Raw genomic sequence first — 23,583 nt, 5'->3', positions numbered from 1 at the left:
TTAAAAAGACGGATATCCGAAACACAGGGCCAACTGAAGGCAATGTTTCGAATAATGGCTTTCTGGGATACAAGGCTCAGTTAAGGCAATATCCCAGAATTGTCCATGGACTCATGTCTTTGGAGAACAAGTGTTACTGAAGTTGGACTTCAGCTGAAAGACCATTGTTCTTTAAAAAGACGAGTTTTGTCAGCAATCTGAAACCCAGTTACCCGAAGGCAAAGGTTTCAGACGAGGCTGAATAAACAATTTTCAACTGTTGCTGTTATCCTTGATTTTCTGTCTATCTTTGAAAAATGGACACCCGAAACACAGGGCCAACTTAAGGCAATGTTTCGGATAATGGCTCTCTGGGATACAAGGCTCAGTTAAGGCAATATCCCAGAATTGTCCATGGACTCATGTCTTTGGAGAACAAGTCTTACTGAAGTTTGACTTCAGCTGAAAGACCAGTGTTCTTTAAAAAGACGAGTTTTGTCAGCAATCTGAAACCCAGTTACCCAAAGGCGAAGGTTTCAGACGAGGCTGAATAAAAAACCCTTAAAGAGTAGATAGAACGAAGAAAACTTTGAAAGGATAAAAAGTTGTAAACATTTATATAAATGGCGGCTCCAAGGCCTTTCATTAGTTCAAAATGTACTTACAAAGATTGTTCTGCCCCGAAGGGTTTACACATGATATTTTTTCAGTACATCAGCGTTCCAGTGATTTTTCAACTCAGTTCCATCCAACTGCCGAAGTCGGTATGTCCCTGGTTGAAGCTCATCATAGATTTCATAAGGTCCTTCCCATGCAGCTGAGAGTTTCCCATGGATTCGGCCTTTCTGAACCGCAGCAGCATTCCGAAGGACAAGGTCTCCAATTTTGAGAGGCCTTGCATGGACCCTTCGGTTATAAAATTTGCTGATTCTCTACTTATAAGCGGCCATTCTGTCTCGGGCTGAGTCTCTTACTTCGTCAAGGAAATCAAGTGATTCCCTCATCAGTTGCTTATTCTCAGCCGAGAAGTCTCAGAGCCAATTTCCACCGGAAGGACGGCTTCGGCACCATACACCAATTCAAAAGGTGAATAGCCCGTTGCCTCTTTTTCAGTTGTCCGAAGGGACCAAAGGGTTCCTGGGAGCTCCTCCAGCCACTTGGACTTTTGATCTTCCACCCTCTTCTTGAGGGCATTTAAGATCTGTTTATTTGCAGCTTCGGCTTGTCCGTTACTTTGCGGGTGGCATAGCGCTGAATATGCCAGTTTGATGCCGAACTGATCTGTATACCGCTTCAGCGGTAAGTTATCAAATTGCCTCCCATGATCGAAGACAAATACTCTCGGGATGCCAAATCGAGTGATGACATTCTGCCAGATAAATTTTCTGACAGTTTGCTCTGTAATGTTCGAGGCTGCTTTGGCCTCAATCCATTTACTGAAGTAGTCGACACCAACTATCAGCCATTTTTTCTGGTACACAGCCTCTGGAAATGGTCCCAGTATATCCAGTCCCCATTGGGCAAACGGGAGTGGATTAAGGATCGGCTGAAGATCCCTTGCTGGCTGATGGATAACTGGAGCGTACTTTTGACATTTTTCGCATTTCCGAACCAGCTCCTTAGCATCTGCGATCATGGTGGGCCAGTAATATCCAGCCCTCAATGCCTTGTGGGCTAAGGTCCTTCCCCCAATGTGGTTCCCACAGATGCCGAGATGAATTTCCCGTAGGATATAATCTGCATCTGTTGGTCCCACGCATTTCAGCAATGGGGCTGAGAAGGACTTTTTCAGAAGTTCCCCCCTGAAGACAATGAACCTAGAGCTGGTTCTCTTTATCTTGAAGGCCAAAGCTTTATCTTCGGGAGTTTCTCCCCGAAGCTTGAAAGCTAGGATGGGGTCCATCCAACTAGGCTCTGGGTCAGCGCAGCACACTTCAGGTGCTTCGTCGACACTTCTCTCTCGACGCACTTCTACATATACAGATCTGTTCAGCTCGGTAAGAGATGAACTGGCAAGTTTGGAGAGTGCATCGGCTTGAGTATTCTGACCCCTTGGGATCAGCTGAACCTCAAAAGTTTTCAGCTCTGCAATGACTGACTTGATCTTGGCGAGATAAGCTATCATGGAGGGCTCTTTGGCCTCGTAGCTGCCGCTGATCTGATATGCAACTAGCTGAGAGTCTGTTTTCAGGCAGACATGATCGGCTTCCAGGGAGATGCACAATTCTAGGCCAGCTATTGCTGCCTCATATTCGGCTTCGTTATTCGAGGCCTTAAAAGAAAATTTTAGTGCATACTCAAAGGATTTGCCTTCAGGAGAAGTTATCACTACTCCTGCCCCCGAACCGTTTTCGGTGGAAGATCCATCCGTAAACACGGTCCAGACTTTCTTTTCATTGTCTAGCGCTTCTTGGTATGAGCATTCGGCCAAGAAATCCGCTAGAGCTTGAGCCTTAATGGCAGCCCTCGGACGATAGCTGATGCTGAATTCGGTGAGCTCAAAAGCCCACTTGGCTAGCCTACCAGATTTTTCAACCTTGCCGAGAACTTTTTCCAACGGCTGATCAGTTAAGACCACTATCTGATGGCAATAAAAATAGGGCCTCAGCTTTCGAGCAGCTACTACTACCGCGAAAGCGACTTTCTCGAGTAGAGGATAGCGAGTCTCGGCATCCGTCAGTGTATGACTGACAAAATAGATCGGTTGCTGACTTTTACTTTCTTCCTTCAGCAATACTGCGCTGATGGTGGCTGGGCTAACGGCCACATACAGGTACAAAGTTTCTCCTTCAGCTGGGCTAGCCAGCGTTGGGAGTTGAGCCAGATGCTCCCGAAGCTGTTTAAAGGCGTCTTTTTGCTCTTCCTCCCAAACGAGCTCTTTTGTTTTCGGGAGTTTCAGGGCATTGAAGAAAGGTAACCCCTTATCCGAAGCTCTGGAAATGAACCTCGAGAGGGATGCCATTCTTCCGGTGAGCCGCTGAACATCCCGCTTTGTTTTCGGCTCAGGAAGGTCGAGCGCCGCTTTGACTTTGGAGGGATTGGCATCAATCCCCCTTTTGCTGACCATGAACCCAAGGAATTTCCCTGACTTCACGCCGAAGACACACTTCTTCGGATTCAGCTTCATTTGATGCTTTCTCAAGGTGGCGAAAGTTTCAGCCAGGTCCTTTACATGGTCCTCAGGTTTTTTGCTTTTGACGATCGAATCGTCGACATAGACTTCCATGTTTCGGCCCTTTTGATCGGCAAAAACTTGATCCACCAGCCTTTGATAGGTTTCCCCCGCATTTTTCAATCCGAAGGGCATCATTTTGTAATTGTACACCCCAGCGTTCGTGACGAATGCTGTCTTTGCTCGATCGTCGGGGTGCATGAAGATCTGATTATACCCCGAGAATGCGTCCATGAAACTAAGCAAGGCATGGCCACTTGTCGAATCGACTAGCTGATCGATCCTCGGCAAGGGATAGAAATCCTTCGGACAAGCCTTATTTAGGTCCGTGAAGTCAACGCACATCCTCCAGGTACCATTGGGCTTCTGAACCATCACCACATTTGCCAGCCATTCTGGATATTGGCAAGGTTCAATGAATCCTGCCTCCAGCAATTTTTTGACCTCGGCTGCGATGTCTCGGTTCTTATTAGCGGAGTAATTCCGCTTCTTTTGCTTAACTGGTCGACACGTTGGGTCAACATTAAGCTTATGGGAGATGAGGTCTGAACTTATCCCGGGCATATCAGCTGCCGAGAAAGCAAACACATCTCTGTTGTCCCGAAGGAGCTGAATAAGTTCACAACGGGTGTTCGGATCAAGGTCCATCCCGATTGTTACACATTTCTCAACGTCTCCTTCGGCCAACTAAACTGTTTCAGTCTGTTGGTCCATGTCCATTGCTGATGGACGGGACTCTTCATAATCTGGCCTGCTGCCAATGTCAGCAGGTGTCCCAGTCTTTTTTTTCTTCGGCTGGCTCTCTGAGTCTTGCGGCTCAGCTGAAGAGCTAGCCTTTTCCCTTTCGGGCCCTTTACCTCTGGGTACAGATCCTTGGGCCGAAGCACTTAGGCCTTTCGGCTTTTTTGTGCTTGGCTCTCTTTCTTTTTCTTTCTCCTCCTCATCCTTGTCGTCATCTGGGCGACTACTGGATGGCTTGAGGTAGTTGCACCTTCGGGCGTCCTTTTGGTTGCCCTGTATCCTTTCGGGGAAGCCGGCGTCTGAGACGTAAATCATCAGCTGATGATAAGTTGAGACGACCCCTTGGATCTCATGAATTATGGATCTCCCCAATATCACGTTGTACACTGAAGGAGCGTCAATGACCAAAAATTCAATCATGACGTTCCTGGCTGCCTCATCGCAGCCGATGGTGACAGGAAGTGTCACCTTCCCATCTGGATAAGTTGAAGCCCCGTTGAACCCGGATACCGGGTAGGGTACCGGCGTAAGGTGCTTGGGCTTCAGCTTGATTTGATTGTAGGCCTTTCGGAACAGAATGTTTGCTCCGCTGCCACCGTCAACAAGGACCTTACTGACGTCGTGGTTGGCCACCGTGGCAATGATCACCAACGGATCCTCGTGAGGGAACGTAATCCCCCGGCAGTCGGCGGCTATGAACGTCATGTTCGGCACCGGCGACTGGGGAGATTGAATGTTAGCGTTGTTCACCTGGTGAGTCAAAGCTCTAAGGTGTCGCTTGTGCTCCCTCCGAGAGTATATTCCTCCCGAGATAACATTGATCGGAGGGAATTTCCCCTCCGGCTTTTTTACTGTTTTTCCGAGGGAAGTCAAGGTCTTGCCGAGAGTCCTTTGCTGACTTCTCGGATTCTTTTTTCTCGCGGTGATCCGCGATGTATTTTTTCAAGTATCCCTTCCGGACCATGTCCTCTATCTGGTCCTTCAGTTGGATACACTCCTCAGTGTTGTGTCCCGAAGACTCGTGGAACTCGCACCACTGATTTTTATTTTTTCGCTGATACCACTCTGGGAGTGGTCTCGGCTTTCGGTAACTCTGCTCCTCCTTCGTCACGCTGTAAATTTTGGCGCGTGGAAGAGAGAGCGGAGTGTAGGACTCGTATCTGCCTGTGTATGAGGCAGATCTTTCCTTCTTTGGGTCGCTGGCCGAAGATTGCTCTGAGGCCTTTGACTTTCCCTTTGCCTTCTGGCCTTGGCCTTCAGATAAGGGTATTTGTCTTTGTTTCCCTCCCCCAAATTGAGGTTGGGTTTTCGCTTTGTTCCATTCTTCGGCTCGGATGAACTTATCCGAGGCATTCAGAGCTTCCTCCAAGGTCTGCGGGGTATGCATGACCATGAAGTCTAGGAACTTTCCGGGCTGAAGGCCATTCTGCATCGCAAAAACGGCTAGCCCCTGGTCCAGCTGAGAGACGCTGGATGACTCGTTACTGAAACGGGTCAGATAGTCTCGGAGGCTTTTGGTTTCCCCCTGTTGTAGACTCATGAGTTCTGCAGTAGTCTTCTCTCGGCGGTTTGCCGTGGAAAACTTGCTCCTAAATTTGGAGGACAGATCATCCCACCCTATTATGGAGCCTTGCTTTACTCCCTTGGAGATCCACGCTTGCGCGACCCCCTTGAGAGTGGTTGGGAAATATTTGCACCAAGTCGCTTCGGATCTGGGGCAAAGATGCATATGAGTCTCATACGAGGCCACGTGATCCTTCGGATCCGAGGTCCCGTCATATGTGATGTGCGACGGTATTTTAACCGTGGGCACGCGCTCTTCCAGTATCCATTGCTCGAATGGTGAACTGGCGGGTAGCATAACGGCCTTGCCCTTGTTTCTGGCCGAAGGGACCGCGCTCCGCCCTCTTAAAGAGGTAGGAGTGGTTTTCGTCCCTGGCTGGGAAGTCTGGGCCTCGGCTGCAGGGAACGAGAGGCGACTGTGCACGCTCGGTTCCTTGCCGCCGAGTCGGTCGAGGACGCTTCGGCGAACAGTCTCAGGTTCTCGGTGAGTAGATTCTGGCCGAGAAGCTGAGCTGCTGCTCTTATGCGCTTCTAGTCGTGAGGATGAGGATCCTTTTAAAAATTGAGGGTTCTTTTTCCTCTCTTTTTCATTTTTCCAGGAATCCTCTTCCCACTCTTCCATTTCCCGGAAGGAAGGAAGTTTCCCACCATCATGGTCTAGCTTCCTCCGCTGATGCCGGGTATGCGGAGGAGTTCGATCACGAGGTGGTGGCATATTTTGTTCCCTCATCGCCTCCATGAGTACTGCCAGCGCTCTTGCCACCTCATCCGAGCTGGGCCCCGTCAAAGGGGTCCTCGGCCGAGTATGGGAATGAGGGCGCACAGCCGATGGTTGGCTTTGGGGCACTGAATGTGTCCTATGATCGGACTCACCCCTGTTAGACCGAGAGTGACTCGACCTATGATGAGAGTCATGAATTACGGGAGAAAGGGAATCCTCCTTGTATGATCCTCCCCCCGAGCTGGCACCCTTGGGAGAGTTCCGGTCCGGCGAGGGTGATGGTGTAGGGGTTTTAGGCTTTTCGCCCGCTCCTTGACGGAGGCTTTTGCTCTTGGGGTTCTTAGCCATTGCTACTAAGATAATTGCAAGATGATCTTGGTTAGAAATTTGGCTTAAAGATTTTTGAAAGTCTTCCCCACAGACGGCGCCAAATTGTTTCGGGTGAAAACAATGGGACCTTGCCGAAGGTCCGCTGAAACGGAGAAGACTGGATTCGGTCCAAGTAATGTTGGGCCGAAGGTTTCCTGCACAGTAAACACACGTAAACTAGCCTCGGGGGTGTTGCCGAGGAAGGCCCCTCCGATGCTAAAGTCAGTACAATGTGTAGAAAGAGAACACTATGCAAGAGAATTTAGTTGCTTGAGGCTTTTCTTGAGTTATGAGAATATATGAGAATATGTGAATGAATGTGACTATATGAATCCATGTAAAGATGTAATATTGATGGCTTTTATACCTCTTCATACATGGAGAAATTGGGCCTTAGCCCAATTGGCTTGCTTTGAGGGCTGATCTTTGACTTTAGCACAATTGGAGAGTTGAACCTTGACCTTGGGCTTTTAATTGGATCATTTAATGCCTAGGCCCAATTGGACTAAATTGGACCCAAACATTATGTATTACAGGTACTTTCGACATGCTTCTGGAGAGATATTTGCCATATCGCAGGAATTGGCTCAGTTTGTATCAATAAACAGGTTATCCTTGCTGCATCCTTTTCCTTAGTCTTATTTACATCAAGACAGACATGTTATATGCTGCTGCTATTAATTAATCTGTTGATGCTCCTATCCTAGTGTCCCTTATGTATGCCTTGTTGGATAATTTGTCTCCTTGTGATGTCTGTAGATTACATATGCTACCATTGGAAAGGACATATATCTGTTACAAATGAGCAACTAGCTATTGCTCATTTGCTAAATGAGCAAAAAATTTATTGCTCATTTCCCAAATGATTAAAGAAATATTTGCTTATTTTACAAATGAGTCACTAATTATTTGCTCATTTGACAAATGAGCAAATAAATGCTTGTTGATTTAATGAATGATTAAATAAATGTTTGCTCATTTGTTAAATTAACAAATAAGTATTTGCTCATTAGACAAATGAGCAACTAACTATTTGCTCATTTGCTAAATGAGCAGATAATTTTGGCTCATTTTGTCAAAAATTAATATTCATTCTTTACTAATTTTTCAAAAATGAGCAAATAATGTCAAAATGAGCAAATAATTTGTCAAATGAGCAATTATTTTTTGCTCATTTGTCAAATGAGCGATTAATTTTTGCTCATTTATCAAATGAGCAAATGATTCTTGCTCATTTTGTCAAATTAATGCTCATTCGTGAGTGTGTTTGTATGTTTTAAATATGTTAGCCTACTAGCTCAAGGGTAGAGCATTGTGCAAATGCACAAAAGATGTGGGTTCGAATCCCACGTAGGTTCATTTATGTAATGTGGAGACACAAGTTTGTATGAGAGTTTAATTATAACAAAGTTTATATAGTTATAAATCATTTCAAACCATTTTTTATCTCATATAATTTAGTACGAATTTGATTTTGTACAACTTAGAGGTAGCGGTTTCTCCATGAACCCCTACCTTTTCTCCGGGGTTTTTTTTTCTTTTTTTAATTTTATTGCAGCTTTATTTTAATTATAATATACTAAAGTTTGAAATGTAACAAGATTAATGTATATATATACGCACACACACACTCCCAATTACAATAATGTGTATCTCGAAAAATTTAACATTCTTCTCAAACCTACGGAGATACAAACAACTATATATATCTATACGAGTATATGACTATCCTAGCTGAATGCAATTGAAACACTGCTCAAAATAATAAATGCTGAATCAGGAAGCAGAGAAGAAAGGAGAGCCAATCTCTAAGAGGTGCAAGAGAATGAGCTTCCCTTGAAGGGGATGATGGACTTGGAGTTGGACTAGTGGCAGGCCTTGCAGTCTCCTTTGAGTAAGCATAGTTGCAACGGCTTGGGCAAACAACTCTGTAAACTCCGGTGCTGGTTAGATTGAGAACATCTTTCTAGTTTTCCTGCGCAAATGAATATACGTATCCCATAGCTGGAAGTGTAGTTCCTATAGCACTACACTGAAGTGGTGAGTCTCTTACACAACTAAACGGCATTAATTGCTATTGTGCTAAGGTTTTCACAGTTTGTTGGATTCTCAGTAGTTGCCCATATATTATTACTTGCATATAGATCCCCATACAAGTACCTGAAACATCAACAATTATGAACTTAATATGCATGATGACAGCAGTTCTATTTGATTTTTTTTGTGATTCCGATTCCAATCAATGCAAATCTATTCACACCCAAATCAAGCGAAAATAAAAAATAAGATCTAGAAAATAATGAAATCAAAGATACATTAAAAAACCAAAATCATACCTAAAGAAGAACAATTGCTCGTCTATCACTGCATCATTGCAACTAAAGCACAACTTAGCTAATAGTTAGCAAGTATAACACAAGCTATCGCTGGGCTAGCGTGATGAAGATTAATACAGATGCTTATGTGTGTAAAGGAATTGAGGTTGGGGTTATAAAGATCGAGAAGGAATTATCCAGTTCTAGACAAATATATCAGGTCAATCAATATATGTATAACACAAACATGTCTAATATTTTTAGAAAGTAATTGATAGTAAGCTGCCTTTGACCTCTATGATTGAGTTTGTTTGGTTTTGTGGTTTCCCACTTTAGAGACAGGAACTCAAGAAAAGAAAAGAAAAATAGATCAACTAAAGAACAATAGGATTATACTATGAAACTTGTTTTGAATGCCTTTCTCACCAGTTTCACACCGTCGTAAAACACAGCCAGAGGCCTTTAATTTTCAACAGATACTTTGGAGCTACTGAAACATCAAAGGAAAAAATGAAATCAAACAAATAACTACATCTTGTCAATTCATAACTTTGTTTCCTATAAAAAAACTAAGCCCCCCCCCCCCCCCCCTCACACACAAAACCCCTAGAATCTAGAGTTCAGAAATTTCATACCCATGAAGCTATTAAACCCACTCTTTCCCTGAATAACTTAATTCTCCTGCATGTGAAAGATCAAGACACAACGTAATGAGGTAGAAGCGAGCTGCATCCATTACATGAAAACCAAGCATCTAATTACATAAAACAACATATATGAGCAAGCAACTTCTTTTAACACCAGACAAAACCAGTAGTATACTAAACATATGAGATTAGATCCAAAATTTCAGATGCCAAAAACATTTAATTCTTCAATACATCCTAAAAAAAAAAAAAAAGAGGAGACTAGATAACACCATCTACAAGTTAGAAATGGCAAGAAAATGGCACTTCTTGGAATTCCACATAATAGCTTCCTCCAACAATTCCACACTTCACCATCTCTCATTGCTAGATTATGAAATACAATTATTTAGAAAGTTAGCCTACAGAACATGTTTATAAGCTGATACTCATAAATAACGACCAAGTCCAAATTGTGAAGAATTAACAAAAGATCATACCACACGTACACAGAAAAATAGGAAACAGAAAATTCATATTAATAGAGAAGTCTAAGTATTATAATGAAGAAATATAATAATTCAAGTAGGATATAGTCATACAGATCAAGAAAGAAATTGGGAGACCTAAATTGGCTAAATAGGCAACATGAATGGCAGTAGAAAATGAGCCAGGGCTTCACAGACAATTACTCCCTGAACACTTGAACAACCAAGAAGCTTAAACACCACCACATACAGCAACACGTAGAAAATCCAAAAACACCACCATATACAACAAACAGGAAAGTGAGGAAACCATCAAACTTGTAAAACAATTTCAAGTAATTTACAGAAAACAACATGAATGCCAGCAAAACTAAATTAGGGTTACTAATACAGTTTCGAGTGGTAAGAAATTTCAAGAAACATAAACCCCTAAAGTAACAACAAGAACGCAACAATGACACTCAAATTTAAAATAACAACACAAGAACGATTGTACCACAACAACACAGCTTACTTTGCTCTTTTATAGTTGCTCATTTTTTATTTTATTTTTTGTATTTGCTCATTTTAATTCTTTTTGCTCATTTTAATTATATATGCTCAATTTACATACCTTCAATTGAAATACTCAAATCGAAAATTGAGCTCATTCAACTGGACATAATAAGATTAACAGGCAATTTAATAGTTCTTAAATACTCAAATCGAAAATTTCTCATCAAATCGAAAATTTCTCATTGAATTTTAACGAATTTAATCGGATATTTTAACGAAAATTATCCAAAATTTTAACGAAATAATTCGAACTAAAATCAAACACTAAGATTAACATGCAATTGAAAAATATTTTGTAAATTTTGATGCTAAGATCACTCATTGCTAAAATTTTAACGAAAATCCAATATTCAAACCATGAAATTCGAAAATACTGACAAAAATTAAGAAAATTACATTCGGAAAAAACTAACATAACTTTTGTTGATTATTTACCTGTATATTCTATGAAGCTAGTGATTCTTGTTACTGCTGAAATCTGACAAAAATCGAACGGAATTGTGTTCGAAATTCTTGAATCTCATTGAAATTGAAGCTCGTAGTTCTTTGCTCTGTTTTTCTGAGTAGCAGCAGTATATCGTTTGATATCAAAAGTTTGGATTTATTAGAGCCGTTGATATCGTTTGATCCAAAGACTTAGATTTGTTCTCATATATTAGGAGTGTTCTCACATAAAGGTAGTTCTAACCGTATCCCGACCCTTATATATATATATATATATATATATATATATATATATATATATATATATATATATATATATATATATATATATTAGTTGATGGGTGTTTTCCCACGAGCCCGGGGGGAAGGGATGAAATGGGGTGTTTTCTGGTAAGTGGAGGGGGCTGGTGGTAGTTTTATTTTTATTTTTTCATTTTTTAATTTTTTACAAAAATTATTTTTAACATTTTATTTTTTTGGACCAATTCAGGTCTTAACACGTGTCAAGTAATCTGTTATAATAGGTCGTTGACTTTTGTTGACCGGTCATGACCTTATAGAAGAAAATGCCCCTCAAAGTTAGGATTATTAAAAAATAATCGAAAGTTGGGATTAATTAAAGTAATTGGCCTAAAGTTGGGATTAATAATAACAATTTTTCCTAAATAAAATTAAAGAAGATAGTGAAGTTTCATTGTTTTAAATTGAATAATAAAAAAGAAGGTAGTGGTGTTCGATTATATTGATCAAAGGCAAAATGATGAGACCTTGAGAGAAAAAAATCTTGGGTAAAATGAGGCTTCTATTTGAGGACAGTGTCAATAGTAAAAAATAGTTTTAACCAACAATCACAATTTTACTTTAGTAAAACTTAAGTGATTATGAAGTAGGATAAGACTCTATTATATATTGGCTCCACCTGTTTATGTCAACATATTTACAATTTTCTATTGTTTAAATTTTTTAGAAAAAACTATAAACATAAATTGTATGGAGTAAATCACTAAAATTTATTTTTGTGCAAATTTATGTTAATTCATAACTGTAAATTTTTTAAGGCAAAAGACAGTTGTTTTTGTTTGCAAAATTCTACTTTCACATATAACAAAACACTTGGTTCAACAAATAATAATTTTTGATTAGTAAGAATTTGAGTATCAGCAAGGAAATAGTTTGCATAGATTAGAGAAACAAAGTTTTGATGAGAAAATTACAATTTCAATCAATTATACCTGTAGCTATGCACTTTGCACAAAAATCACTACCTCCGTTTCTTATTATGTGTAACAAAGAGGTATTATTTGTGAGACATAAAATATTTTTTTGTTGCACATAATAAAAACGGGGTAGTAGTTATAAAGAAGATGGCAAGTTACTGCAGTGTTTTTTTTTTTTTTTTTAATTTTATTTTATTTTTTTTATTTTTATTTTTGTGTGTGTGTTAAATAAGAGTATTACTTAATAATATTAAATCACATATTTAGTGTGGCTATTTTTTTTTTTTTGTTTTTTTGTTTTTTTGAAATTACGTTATCACGAAACTTATAGTCACTCTACCAAAAAATAATAAATGCAAAGGTAAGAAACTTATTGTCAATAGAATTTCTCATTCACTTGCCTTGCGGCATCTTGTAAAAATCACACTACTCTGATCAACACGATCTAATCTAAATATACAATTTTTCAAGAATTATTCCTTACGGACTTCTTGTTTTTTTTCCCTACCCTTAGGAAAGAATTAAAGTCTAAAAATAATTAGGGGTAATACAAAGAAATAATAAAAAATATAATGGTTACTATTAAACTACTATAGCTTGAAACTATGAAAGTTCCTTTCAAAATTTGTTGCTATTAGGAGAACCTTTTGTACAATTGCTCTGGCTCCTCTCTTCTTAGGTGTTGTTTGTTTGATATGGGAATTTGTATTTTATGGGAATTAAATACCTAAATCCAATTCCTAGGAATTGTCTAAACTGTTTGGTTGGGATCAAGGAAGTTGCAAATTATGGGAATTTTGACTTATCTAGGGGGGTTAGGTAATTAACCTCCCATGTTTTATGAGAAGTCACAATTCCCATAAATTTGCAATTCCCACATTTACATTTTTTATTGTCAACCAAACAACTCATCTAATTTCCAATTCCCATGATTTTCCACTTTCCCGTTTTCTTTGTGCAACCAAACAAGCCCTTATTTCCCTTTTACTATTTATTTCCTTGAAGGTTGGTTCCTTTCTTGATCTCTTCCGTTCACTTCAAACCATAAAATAAAGAACATAATCCAATCCGTTTAATGAGAGTTGTCGACTCTACTTTACTCATTATTTTTTCTCATCCGGAATTCCAGACTTTGAAAACACTTTGGAAATCAATAAAGATTGTTTTCCTCATCTCAAATCCAATATCATCTAATTTGGTTATCCTCTTGATCAAAATAGCTTAGATAAGGTCCCAATTTTAGGACTTTAAGTTAATCTTGACTTTTGAGGGATAATTTAATGGGAAGACCATTCTGGGGAAGTGCAAATGGGCCATACTGAATTTCGTTTTGTGGGCCAATGATAGACCATCTGCAAAAAAATAAAACCCATGATCAGAAAAATATCATAACTATTTTTTTTTTTGAACATTAAATACACTATTTATAGAAACTAATCATTTATTTTATTTTATTTTATTTTTATTTATGTAAAAAAAAAATTAAGTTAGAGAATAGTGATAAAAATGTACCTGTACTTTGTGGTTATGTGATGTAACATAACAAGAATCTCTAGCTTTGCCAGTTCATTGCCAGGACATGAGTGGATCCCACTGCCAAATGGCAAGAATGTATTGGGTTTTGGTGCCACCTGTACAAAATAAAAATAACACTTTTGAGTACAAAATCTTGATTTGACTTGATTCTATTAAATTAAATTCATGGAAATACGAAGATATGCAACATAGGTAGATCATGAAAATCATGAGTAAACTTATTAGCAAGATTGGTCAACCAACTTGCTAAAATTCAAATACTAAGTATATAATATCAAAATTACGTATTTTATTTCAAATACTCTGTGAATGTTATTTGAGATTATTATGAGAAATTAGCGTCGGATTAAGTAATATTTGAATTGATTCAAAAAGATAAACTTAATCTAAATAGATGAAAATAAAGTCGTGTTATCAACCTTTAAAGGGGTTGGTGAAACATAACCTTGATATACTCCTAGTAAGGATTTTATTTCAAGTATGTACGAGTAATTATTTAATTTTAAAACAAGTAAAAATAAAAGAGAGAAACTTTGGATAATTACCTCAAATCTAGAGGGGTCAAACTTCTCAGGCTCAGGGAAATTTTCAGGACTATGGTGAATATTCCTGAATAATGGGAGTACTTTCCACCCTTTAGGAATTAGGTACCCTATAATCCAAAAAAAAAAAAAAAAAAAATTGTTAGAGAGAGAAAATAAAAAGTGGGAAAACTAATTAGGGTAGGAAACAAAAATACTGACCTTCATACTCAACATCTTCAACAGCTTCCCTAAAAGTGAAGGATAAAATTGATGCTACCCTTAATGTTTCTTGGAATACTCTTATTGTTAAGGGCATTTTCTTGGTATCTGCCCAACAAAGTACCTTTTCTTCTCCATTCTCCTTTTTTTCTTTAATTATTGCTTCTTGTTCTTCCTGAAAAGATGTCACCAATCCACAAATCTTTTTATCAGCCCCACATAACCTTAACATTTGGAAAACTTTTACTAGTTCCTATTTTGATAGATAAGATCAATTACGACCGCGTATGTAGTCTCTTACTGAACGACTGTTTAATTACAGTGTCGCAGAAGAGGATTACCAGTCGGTAAAATTATAAATATGATTGATTTGGAAGTACGTTGAAAATAATAATTAGTGTATGTGTGTATATACCGTGACTGCTTGAAGTACGGAGGGGTTGTCCGCGAGGTACTTAAGGATCCAAGTAAGGACACTGGCAGTAGTGTCTCTTGCGGCGAAAATGACACCAATGACGTTGTCAGCAATTTGTTCGTCGGTGAGGGATTCTCTGTCACCCATAAAGGAGGATAGCAAGTCTTGGTGGTCCTTCTTCATCTCTCTTCTAGTTGATATGATTTGGGCCAATATTTGGGCCAATTCTTTTCTAGCTTTCATGGATTTATTGAAAAGTGTTCCTGGTAAATTGATTGGCATTGAATTATACCCTTTTTCTAATATGTAGTAACACCTCTTTAGATCTTCTCTGTAATTCACCTCATCCTTTCCAAATATTGACAACAGAGCCACATTGAATGTGTACTGCAAACAACAAAAATTAAAAAAATAAATATCCCAATTTACATAAATACAAAAATATCCGTAAAGGATTACTGTTCGGAATTAGTTGTCACATTCAGAATACAATCTGAACCAGTAAATGTCGTGTTCCGAATGTATTCTGAACTACATATTTTTTTTCTGGGTGAACTTACAGTTTTCATCTCTTGGAAGGTGTTGATGAAGGATCCTTCAAGAGACTTAAGGGATTGTGAGGCAATCGAGTCGATATCAGAAACAAAGCTTCTGATAGCGCCGGGCATGAAAGACTGAAGAACAAGTTTCCTAAGTTTGGCATGGTAATCACCTTGGTGAAAAAAGATAGCTTGTTTACCCAACATCCTTTCTTTGCTAGCAGGAAATGTTGGTTTAAACAAATTTGATCTTGTTGATAGAACAAATTTAGCCGCGTCCGGGCTAGAAATCATCACACATGGACAACCCAATATGTGTGTCTTAAACACGGAACCATACCTATAACAAAAATAAAACAGAGAAGTTTAGTACCTAATTATTATCCGAAAATAACATATTGCCTAAAAAAAAAAGATAGGTAACACACAAAAAAAAAAAGAAAAAATGACTAACTTTTTAACTTTGTTGGCAAAGAAGACATTTGGGTTTTGTGAGTAAAGTTGGAAAGTTTCGCCTATGTAAGGCCATCCTAAGGTACCCGGAGGAAGGGATAGTTTAGGAAAGCGGTGACCGGAGAAGACGAAAACAGGGGATTTCAGGGCATAGTTGAGGATCAAAATTGCACCTAATGTAACAAAAGCTACCAAAATGATCACCATTTTTATATGTTTTTTTGTATTGTGAGTATAAATATAGTAGTGAGTTTTGTTAATTATAAATATATAAGAGAAAGAATGAATAAGAATAAGAATAAGAATGATGATAATAAAATTAACTAGTAAGTAGCAGTAAGTATATTACTAGTAATGTTGAGACAAAAATAATAAGTTTGCGATGAAATTGTGAAGATGTGAAGGTGTATTTATAGGGAACGAAAGAAAGGAAGAAGAGGTGAATGAGTCTTTCAATTACAGCTCGAATTCCACACACGGATTCTCCCTCCAGCTCATGTCATCTCTCTTTCTAGAGAGAGAAACTTAGAGAGAGAAATTGCACGTGTCACTCCTTCAGCTTATAGAGCTCATTTAAGAGCTATTGGTTGACTATCATTATTTTATTCATTATTTTAATTACTATATTTAATTCAACAATTAGTAAAAACTCTTGTAAGTATTAGCTTAACTAAATATTATACTTCCTCTGTTTTTTTTAAGGGTAATATTTGACTTTTTGCACTATTTACTTAATTCACGTTGACAATTAGTAGAAAATATAGTTTTGTGGGTATTTGTTGAAATTGTTTTAATGAATAATTTTATTAATATTCAATAGTGATAATTTTTACTTATTGATATTAAAGAAATTATTAGTCAAAATTTTGCATAAGTATGTGTGCCAAGAGAAATGATACGCTTAATAAAAATAGAGGGAGTATTTACTTTACTATTGGGTGTATTTACTTTAATAAAAATACACTTAATTTTGCATAAGACTTTGTTCGATGATACTCCCTCTATTCCATAATAACATTTTGACCTTTTTCACTATCATTTGATAATATTAACTATATCCTTTGAGTATTTTTATTATTATTATTATAGTGTGTATATATAGATGGTCAAACTCTTACATTGACATTATCATGAAATAAATAGAGTAATCTTTTTAATCTTAGTTACCTAAGATAATTGATATGAGTTTTTGTAATGTATGGTAACATTAGATCATTGTGAGATTTGATCTTTGTGCTGTCTGAAGTTATTGTAAAATTTGTTACCACTGTGATTTATTTCCATTTTCATTGTAGAAATTACTGTGATTTGTTATCCTTATCTAGGGAGCTAATGCACCTGATCAATTCAAAGAAGGGTTCGAATTTTACAGCAGTTAAGATTGACATGTTCAAAGCTTATGATAGAGTGGATTGGCTGTTTCTCATGAAGATTCTAGGGGCTTATGGATTTTCTAGTCACTGGATCAGAATGCTATCTCAGTGCGTCTCAACGGTGAGTTTCAAAACGATTATCAATAGGAAAGTTTCCGAACACTTTGTTCCTAAGTGTGGTTTGAGACAAGGGGATCCTCTTTCCCCGTACTTGTTTATTTTCTGTATGGATATTCTTTCAAGAATGTTGACTCTGGCAGAGGACATAAGCCAATTCCGTGGTTTAAAGGTGTCGAGGAGGCCACCTTCGATCTCTCACCTCTTCTTTGCAGATGATGCTATGCTTTTTTTCAAAGCTGATAAGGATTATTGCTCCTGTATCTCCGATATTCTTCAAAGGTTTGGCAAAGCATCTGGTCAGCAACTAAAACTACAAAAGTCAGTGATCAAATTCTCCCCAGGGTTTGAATACGACAAAAAATTGGTTGTGAAACAAGCACTGTTAATGCCTGAGACTGATAATATGGGAATCCATCTGGGAGCTCCGATTGACATCAAGGGGAAGAAGAGACCGCATTTCCAATTTTTAGTGGACAGGGTGGCGGAAAAAATTACATCATGGGTGTCTCTCCAGCTTTCTCAACCGGCAAAGTTAATCCTCATTAACACGGTATTGGAAAGCATGTCTGCTCATGTTATGAAGTGCCTTAAACTTCCTCTGAGCATTGTTAACAAGATTGATTCCCTGATTACTCAGTTTTGGTGGGCCAAGAGTGGTAAAAAAGGTTTACACTGGGTAAGTAGGGGTGTCACACAGCTCCCTAAGAGCATGGGTGGGTTGGGAATCAGGGGTTCTTTCAACTTCAATAATGCTCTAATCTTCAAACAAGCAACAAGGATGCATCACAACCCCCAGCTTCTTCTATCTAGAGTCTATAAGGGATTCCTTGCAAGGGGTTCTAATAGTATTGATTGTCTCTATGGAAAAAAGGGAAATTCGTTAATGGGGAGATCTAGCATCCAAAAGGTTAGCGATATTTTCAGGGAGGCTTTGCTTGGAAAGTAGGGAATGGTAACAGCATCTCGGCAATTAGTATGCCGTGGGTTAAAGGGGAGATCCCTGTTGTTAAGTCAGGCCAAACTTTAAAGGCTGCCTGGAATCGGAAGGTAAGCGATTTTATTGATAATGATACTAACTCTTGGAAGGCAAGGAAAGTGAGAGAATGTTTTGAATGGGATTGGGCAAAATCCATTCATTCAATGGGAACTTCTACAGGCGAATGAGGACGACTTCCTCTACTGAAAATACCACCCATCCGGAAGGTATACTGTTAAAACTGGATACTACTTCTTATCGAAGGACTTGGGGTTGGAAAGTACGTCTTTTTCGGCTAGGGATCAACATTTCATTAAGTTGATATGGAGAATGGGGATTCAACCAAAATGAAAATGTTTTTTGTGGAGAGTATTTCATGATAGCATTGCTGTTAAAGTGAATCTGGCAAGGCGGGGGGTAATTATTGATACGGAGTGTGATCATTGTAGGGTGGGCGATGAGGATGGCCAACACCTGTTTAGGATGTGCAATCAGGAAAAGGAGGTTTGGGAGAACAGCCCCCTGAACATTTGCCATGATTTTTCAGAATCCATTTCAGTGCAAAAATGGATTCAACACTATATCCTGCTCTTTCACAGCGAGGATGGTAAGTATAGTATTCGAAATGTTTTGTTCATTGCAACTCTTTGGAGTATGTGGAAAACTAGGAATGAGAGAGTGTTCAAAGGAGGGGAGGGAACCCTAAATTGTATTTTGGAAGGTATAACCCTTGCTATGAAGGATCACGAGACCTTCGCCAATCGGACTCACGTTACCGATGGGGTGGAGGAGACGAGTGGCGAAGACATAAATATACCACCAGGTTTTAACTACGTTCAGTTAGGAAAAGAAAAATAGGTTTTGATAACTTCATTGTGGAAATAGATGGATCGTGGGAAAGGGTGGGTGGTTAAGCCTAATGCGCATGGTCATGTGCTGGAGAAGGGAGGTGATCAGGGAGCAGCAGTGTCCGCTTTTCAATGTGAAGCTTGGGCTTGTCTGGAGGCCTTAAAGTGGGCGCGAGATAAGGGTGAGAATGGGATCCTTATTCTTTCTGACTCGAGCCTCTTGGTTAATAATCTAAAGGAAAAGACGGGCAACGAAATTACGACAACTTGGATTCTAAAAGGGATTAGGGAAGTGGGGGCGACTTTCTAGCGATGCACTATCTTAAAGGTTCCCAGAGAGCAAGTTCAAAGAGCAAATGACATTGCTAGACAATACCGGACTAACCTATCTCTTCTGTAGATCTTGTTTTTGTTGTGTTTTTGCAATTGTCAAAAAAAAAAAAAAAATAAAATAAAAAATCTAGGGAGCTTATCTAGTTTTTATGCCAAAACAAAAAATCTTTTGAGAAATATTCTAAAGTCATATAATAAATTTGGTATACATGTATATCTATCCTTTAATATATTCAAAATTACAATTTCTTTGATTAAATTGATTTTTTTTTATGACACATATATTATTTCTTATTTGTAATATATATCACAAATTCTTATTACTTGTGATATATATTACAAATTAATTGTGTAATAGGGCCTACAATGAAAAGGGCCGCATTTGATAAGTGTAACACTTTAAAAAAACGAAGGGAGGGATTGTAACAAAAGAAAAAGGTTACTCAAATAAACATATGGACGGAGTTACTTTTTTGTAATTAATTGATGTTACTTGTACAATGAATTAAGGTTACTCGTATGGATAAAATAAGGTTACGTTACTTTTATGAATAAATAAATAAAGAAATTCATATAAACATATATGGTCATACCACGTGGTTAGCCACGCACAAGATTTGCTGAATGTGTATACTTCGTATTTTATTTTTATTTTGTTTTGAGGGAAACAAATGGTGAGTGATTTCAGTAATTCAAGGACAACTTGAGAGTTGATACACATATAACCATTGTATGTTGTCTCTACATACAACACCATTAGAAATTTGACACATCATCAAAAGAGGGGAGAAAATTATAAGTCAAATATAAATTGAATATAATGGAACTTGGTCCCATTATTCTAGCCAATAAAAACATGACAAATTAAAGTTGTATATAGGGACCACATACAACAATTGTATATGTAGCCTTTACCGGACAACTTGCATAATACATTTCCATTTTCTTTTGTTCTTTTTTCTTAAAAATTGTGGGAGTAACTAATGAAAAAAATTAAAGAATGGCATTACCCATTTATTTCATAATAACAAAGAATTTGCAAATTTCATTTAAAATAATGAAAAGACAATAACTGCCTTCAATACAACTTGGGATAGTGAAAAAATAATAAATTGTGCTTTATTACACTTTGAAATGGTGTAAAATCAAACTTAAATAAGTAATTGTGCATATAAAACATAAATAGTTGGAATTTAAAAAGAAAGTTTTACTTATACCACCCAAACAAAAAACTATATTCTACCACCACTAAACAATCAAATTTATTCTATATTTTACCTACTCCTTAACCAACTACGTCCATAAAAACTTAATTTAAGAATTAAGATAGATTTAAATAGGTGAACGTGAAGTTTAAGGGGAGGATGATGAAGAATTGTGGGAAAAAAGGAAAAAAAAATAGTAATAAGATGAGCCCAATTAACAAATTTAATTATGGACGTAATTTTTTAGGAGGTGGTAAAATGTAGAATTAATTTTTTTTGTGGGTGGTAAAATGTTTTTTTTTTTTTTTTTTTTTTTTTTTTTTTTTTTTTTGGTGGCGAAAAAATCACAGACAATAATGTTTCCATCCAGGAAATATATTATTAGTAACAGATTCCTCCTAATTAGAAGATCTTTTCATCTAAGATTATTCAGGAGCAGTTCAGAATCGATGTCATTAGTTAGGGGTGTTTAATACTACTTGTACTGAGAGTTTAGATCTCTTAAGGGATGATTGTAAGTGCCGAATGACTAATATATTTAATGAAATCATCCCTCCTTATTCCATTAAAAAAAAATCTTTTTTTTTATACTGAAACTTTCCAATTGGAACACAAAAAGAACAAAATAAAACGGAGAGAGTGCCATATATTTTTATGCTTTAAAGGACCTCTAAGATATCGTCAAATTTTAAGTGTTTTATATTTTTGCCTTCACAAGAATCTAAATATATAAAATAATCAGCCGTGAAAATTAAGGCCAAATATAAGCATTAAATACATGTTCTAAATTGGGTATAAGTTTGGAAATTCATGACAAAATCACGTATAAATCGATATAATTAATGTTTAGTTATTCTTAATATATACTACATATCTCTTTTTAGTTTCTTATATACAACCATTAGATAAAGAAGAATCAATAAATAAGAAGTTAATAAAGATATTACATGTATATTCGGTTAATTATATTCTTAGTAAAGTTATACATAATTAAATTTAATTTCATTGTGTCAAAAAAAAAAAAAAAAGAATTTCATTTGCTTTCGATTTTAATCAAGAGACAATGTGACTCATCCCGTCTTATTTGTTTAGTTCAATTATGTAAACTACTGTTAATTTTGTTTATTTATACATGTATTATAGTATTTATAGATACTTGTATTACTTTATATTCTTGATTTACACCCAATTCATACAATTGCTTATAATGTACACCGTGGTTGAAATGTTTTTTTTTTTCTAAATGCCTTTTATATTTGAAGTAGCAAACATGATCTTAAAATTTTCATGCATAATTTAGTGCCTTTAGAGTTAGTATAGTAAAAAATATATCATTCAATATAACAATAATCCTTTTTCACTTCCCTTAACTTACTTCATCTATCCTACTAAAACTATTTCATTTGACTAATTATTGTATATGGAAGAATTTTGGTTGAATAAGAGGATATTAGTGGGACAGAGGGAGTATATTCTCTACGATAAACTAGTTTCAAGCTTGAAAACATCTAAATATCCTTACAAAATCTATACAAGTATAAATTTAGTAAACTATTCCAACATGCAATTTTGAGAAAACACAAGATGAATTTATAAATTTTCAAAAGCATGTACATAATTTATAATAATTGATGAAAGAAAAAAACAGATCGAGTCGTAGGTAGAACCTCATAAAAGAAATGAAGACGGAAATTAGGAAGAATTTCAAAGAACAAGAAGATAGGAAATGGTACAAGTATAATTTAGGGAATATTTAAATCATAAGGTAAGGATTAGCAAAAGAAAATGATATTAGTATATATTTATATAAATAATGGGAAGATTTAAAGGTGATCATGAAAGTGGTAAGAGCCAACGACCCTTAAGCAACGCTAAAGGGGTGAATTACTGACTTTTAAAAAGGTTTTTAAGTACACCAGTAGGAAGTAGAGTGTAGGGACTATTCATTTTGGCTCTACCCGTTGTTTTTACCCAATATTACAACTGGATTTTTTTATTTATATTATTTATTTAATCTATTTTGTTTGTAATATTTTTGTTTTTATTTTGAAGATAAGGTTGTTAACATCATGTATATTTGTTGGCGCGTTTTTGGTAATATTTTTTTTTGGAAATATAGGTTTAATTATAGTATCATTTCATGGACAAAATACTATCAAAGAAATTAGATTAAATTAAGGGGATATTTATAGCACCAAAGTCACATCATGAGAAAACCCACCATAAGGTTATAATGGGTGTATGAGCATCACAAGCATGGTGCAACTTTACTATGTTGCATAAGCTAACTTTAAAGGTTGGAATAGCTTGTAGTAACTTGTTGACGGCCATATAAAATCAAAAAATAACTCATGTGATTTAGATTTATATGAAGTACGGAGTATTATTTAATGGGTACATTTACTGATTGAACATGAAATTTGCTTATTTAATTGATCATATTTGATTGCTCAACAGATTTATCAACCAATTTCCACTTGTTTCAATGCACACAATTCTACTATTTCGTACTCTCTATTTTATATTGTTTTTTTTTTATTATGAACTTCACGGAAATTAAGAATAGAGCAACATTAGTAATATCTTTTATTCATAAAAATTGTTTCCATGAGCAAAATACCATATGCATTTCCCATGATAAAAAAATTGTTCCACATGAATATTCTATTCATTATGATTACAATTTTCTTTCTTTTTTGAGAAAAAAATAACAAATATTTCATTATTATAAGAGTATTTTATAAAGTAAAGATATGTTTAAAGGTAAAAAATAAAAAAGAGACAATCATGCTGGAACCCAGAGGGAAAAAAGAAAATTAAAACCTTGTTCTTTTGGATTTATTTGCAGTGAA

General features: G+C 36.8%; 1 protein-coding gene and 1 long non-coding RNA gene across 4 annotated transcripts; both read right to left on the bottom strand.

The window, feature by feature from the left end:
* Window positions 1-8,130: 8,130 nt before the first annotated feature.
* LOC110719341 lies at window positions 8,131-11,222 on the bottom strand. Of its 3 annotated transcripts, none has more exons than XR_002511070.1 (4): window positions 10,965-11,222; window positions 9,496-9,541; window positions 8,882-9,350; window positions 8,131-8,705 (listed from the first exon to the last, which is right to left on the bottom strand). It is a non-coding gene; the product is annotated as an uncharacterized LOC110719341 (long non-coding RNA). The 3 variants fall into 3 exon arrangements; XR_002511071.1 differs by having other exon boundaries at window positions 9,287-9,350; XR_002511072.1 differs by lacking the exons at window positions 8,882-9,350; window positions 9,496-9,541.
* A 1,338-nt stretch (window positions 11,223-12,560) lies between these two features.
* LOC110719340 (abscisic acid 8'-hydroxylase 1-like) lies at window positions 12,561-16,273 on the bottom strand. Its single transcript, XM_021898252.1, has 7 exons — window positions 15,878-16,273; window positions 15,445-15,763; window positions 14,885-15,271; window positions 14,470-14,644; window positions 14,272-14,378; window positions 13,703-13,821; window positions 12,561-13,542 (listed from the first exon to the last, which is right to left on the bottom strand). Exons 1-7 carry the CDS (start codon window positions 16,081-16,083, stop codon window positions 13,443-13,445), a joined length of 1,413 nt encoding a protein of 470 aa, XP_021753944.1. The 5' UTR covers window positions 16,084-16,273; the 3' UTR covers window positions 12,561-13,442.
* Between the last annotated feature and the right edge of the window lie 7,310 nt (window positions 16,274-23,583).

The sequence above is a fragment of the Chenopodium quinoa genome, unplaced genomic scaffold (assembly GCF_001683475.1).
Source record: "Chenopodium quinoa cultivar QQ74 unplaced genomic scaffold, ASM168347v1, whole genome shotgun sequence".
NCBI lineage: Eukaryota > Viridiplantae > Streptophyta > Magnoliopsida > Caryophyllales > Amaranthaceae > Chenopodium > Chenopodium quinoa.
Note: the sequence above shows the minus strand (reverse complement) of the source record. Positions and strands in the feature narration are given on the sequence as shown.

Bases quoted from the DNA above. Each gene is read 5' to 3' on its own strand.
- LOC110719340 (XM_021898252.1), bottom strand. From the start codon at position 16,083: ATGGTGATCATTTTGGTAGCTTTTGTTACATTAGGTGCAATTTTGATC. The intron at 15,764-15,877 runs GTTAGTCATTTT...TTTTTGTTATAG, and splicing joins TTTGCCAACAAAGTTAAAAA to GTATGGTTCCGTGTTTAAGA. The intron at 15,272-15,444 runs GTAAGTTCACCC...TGTTGTTTGCAG, and splicing joins CCTTCCAAGAGATGAAAACT to TACACATTCAATGTGGCTCT.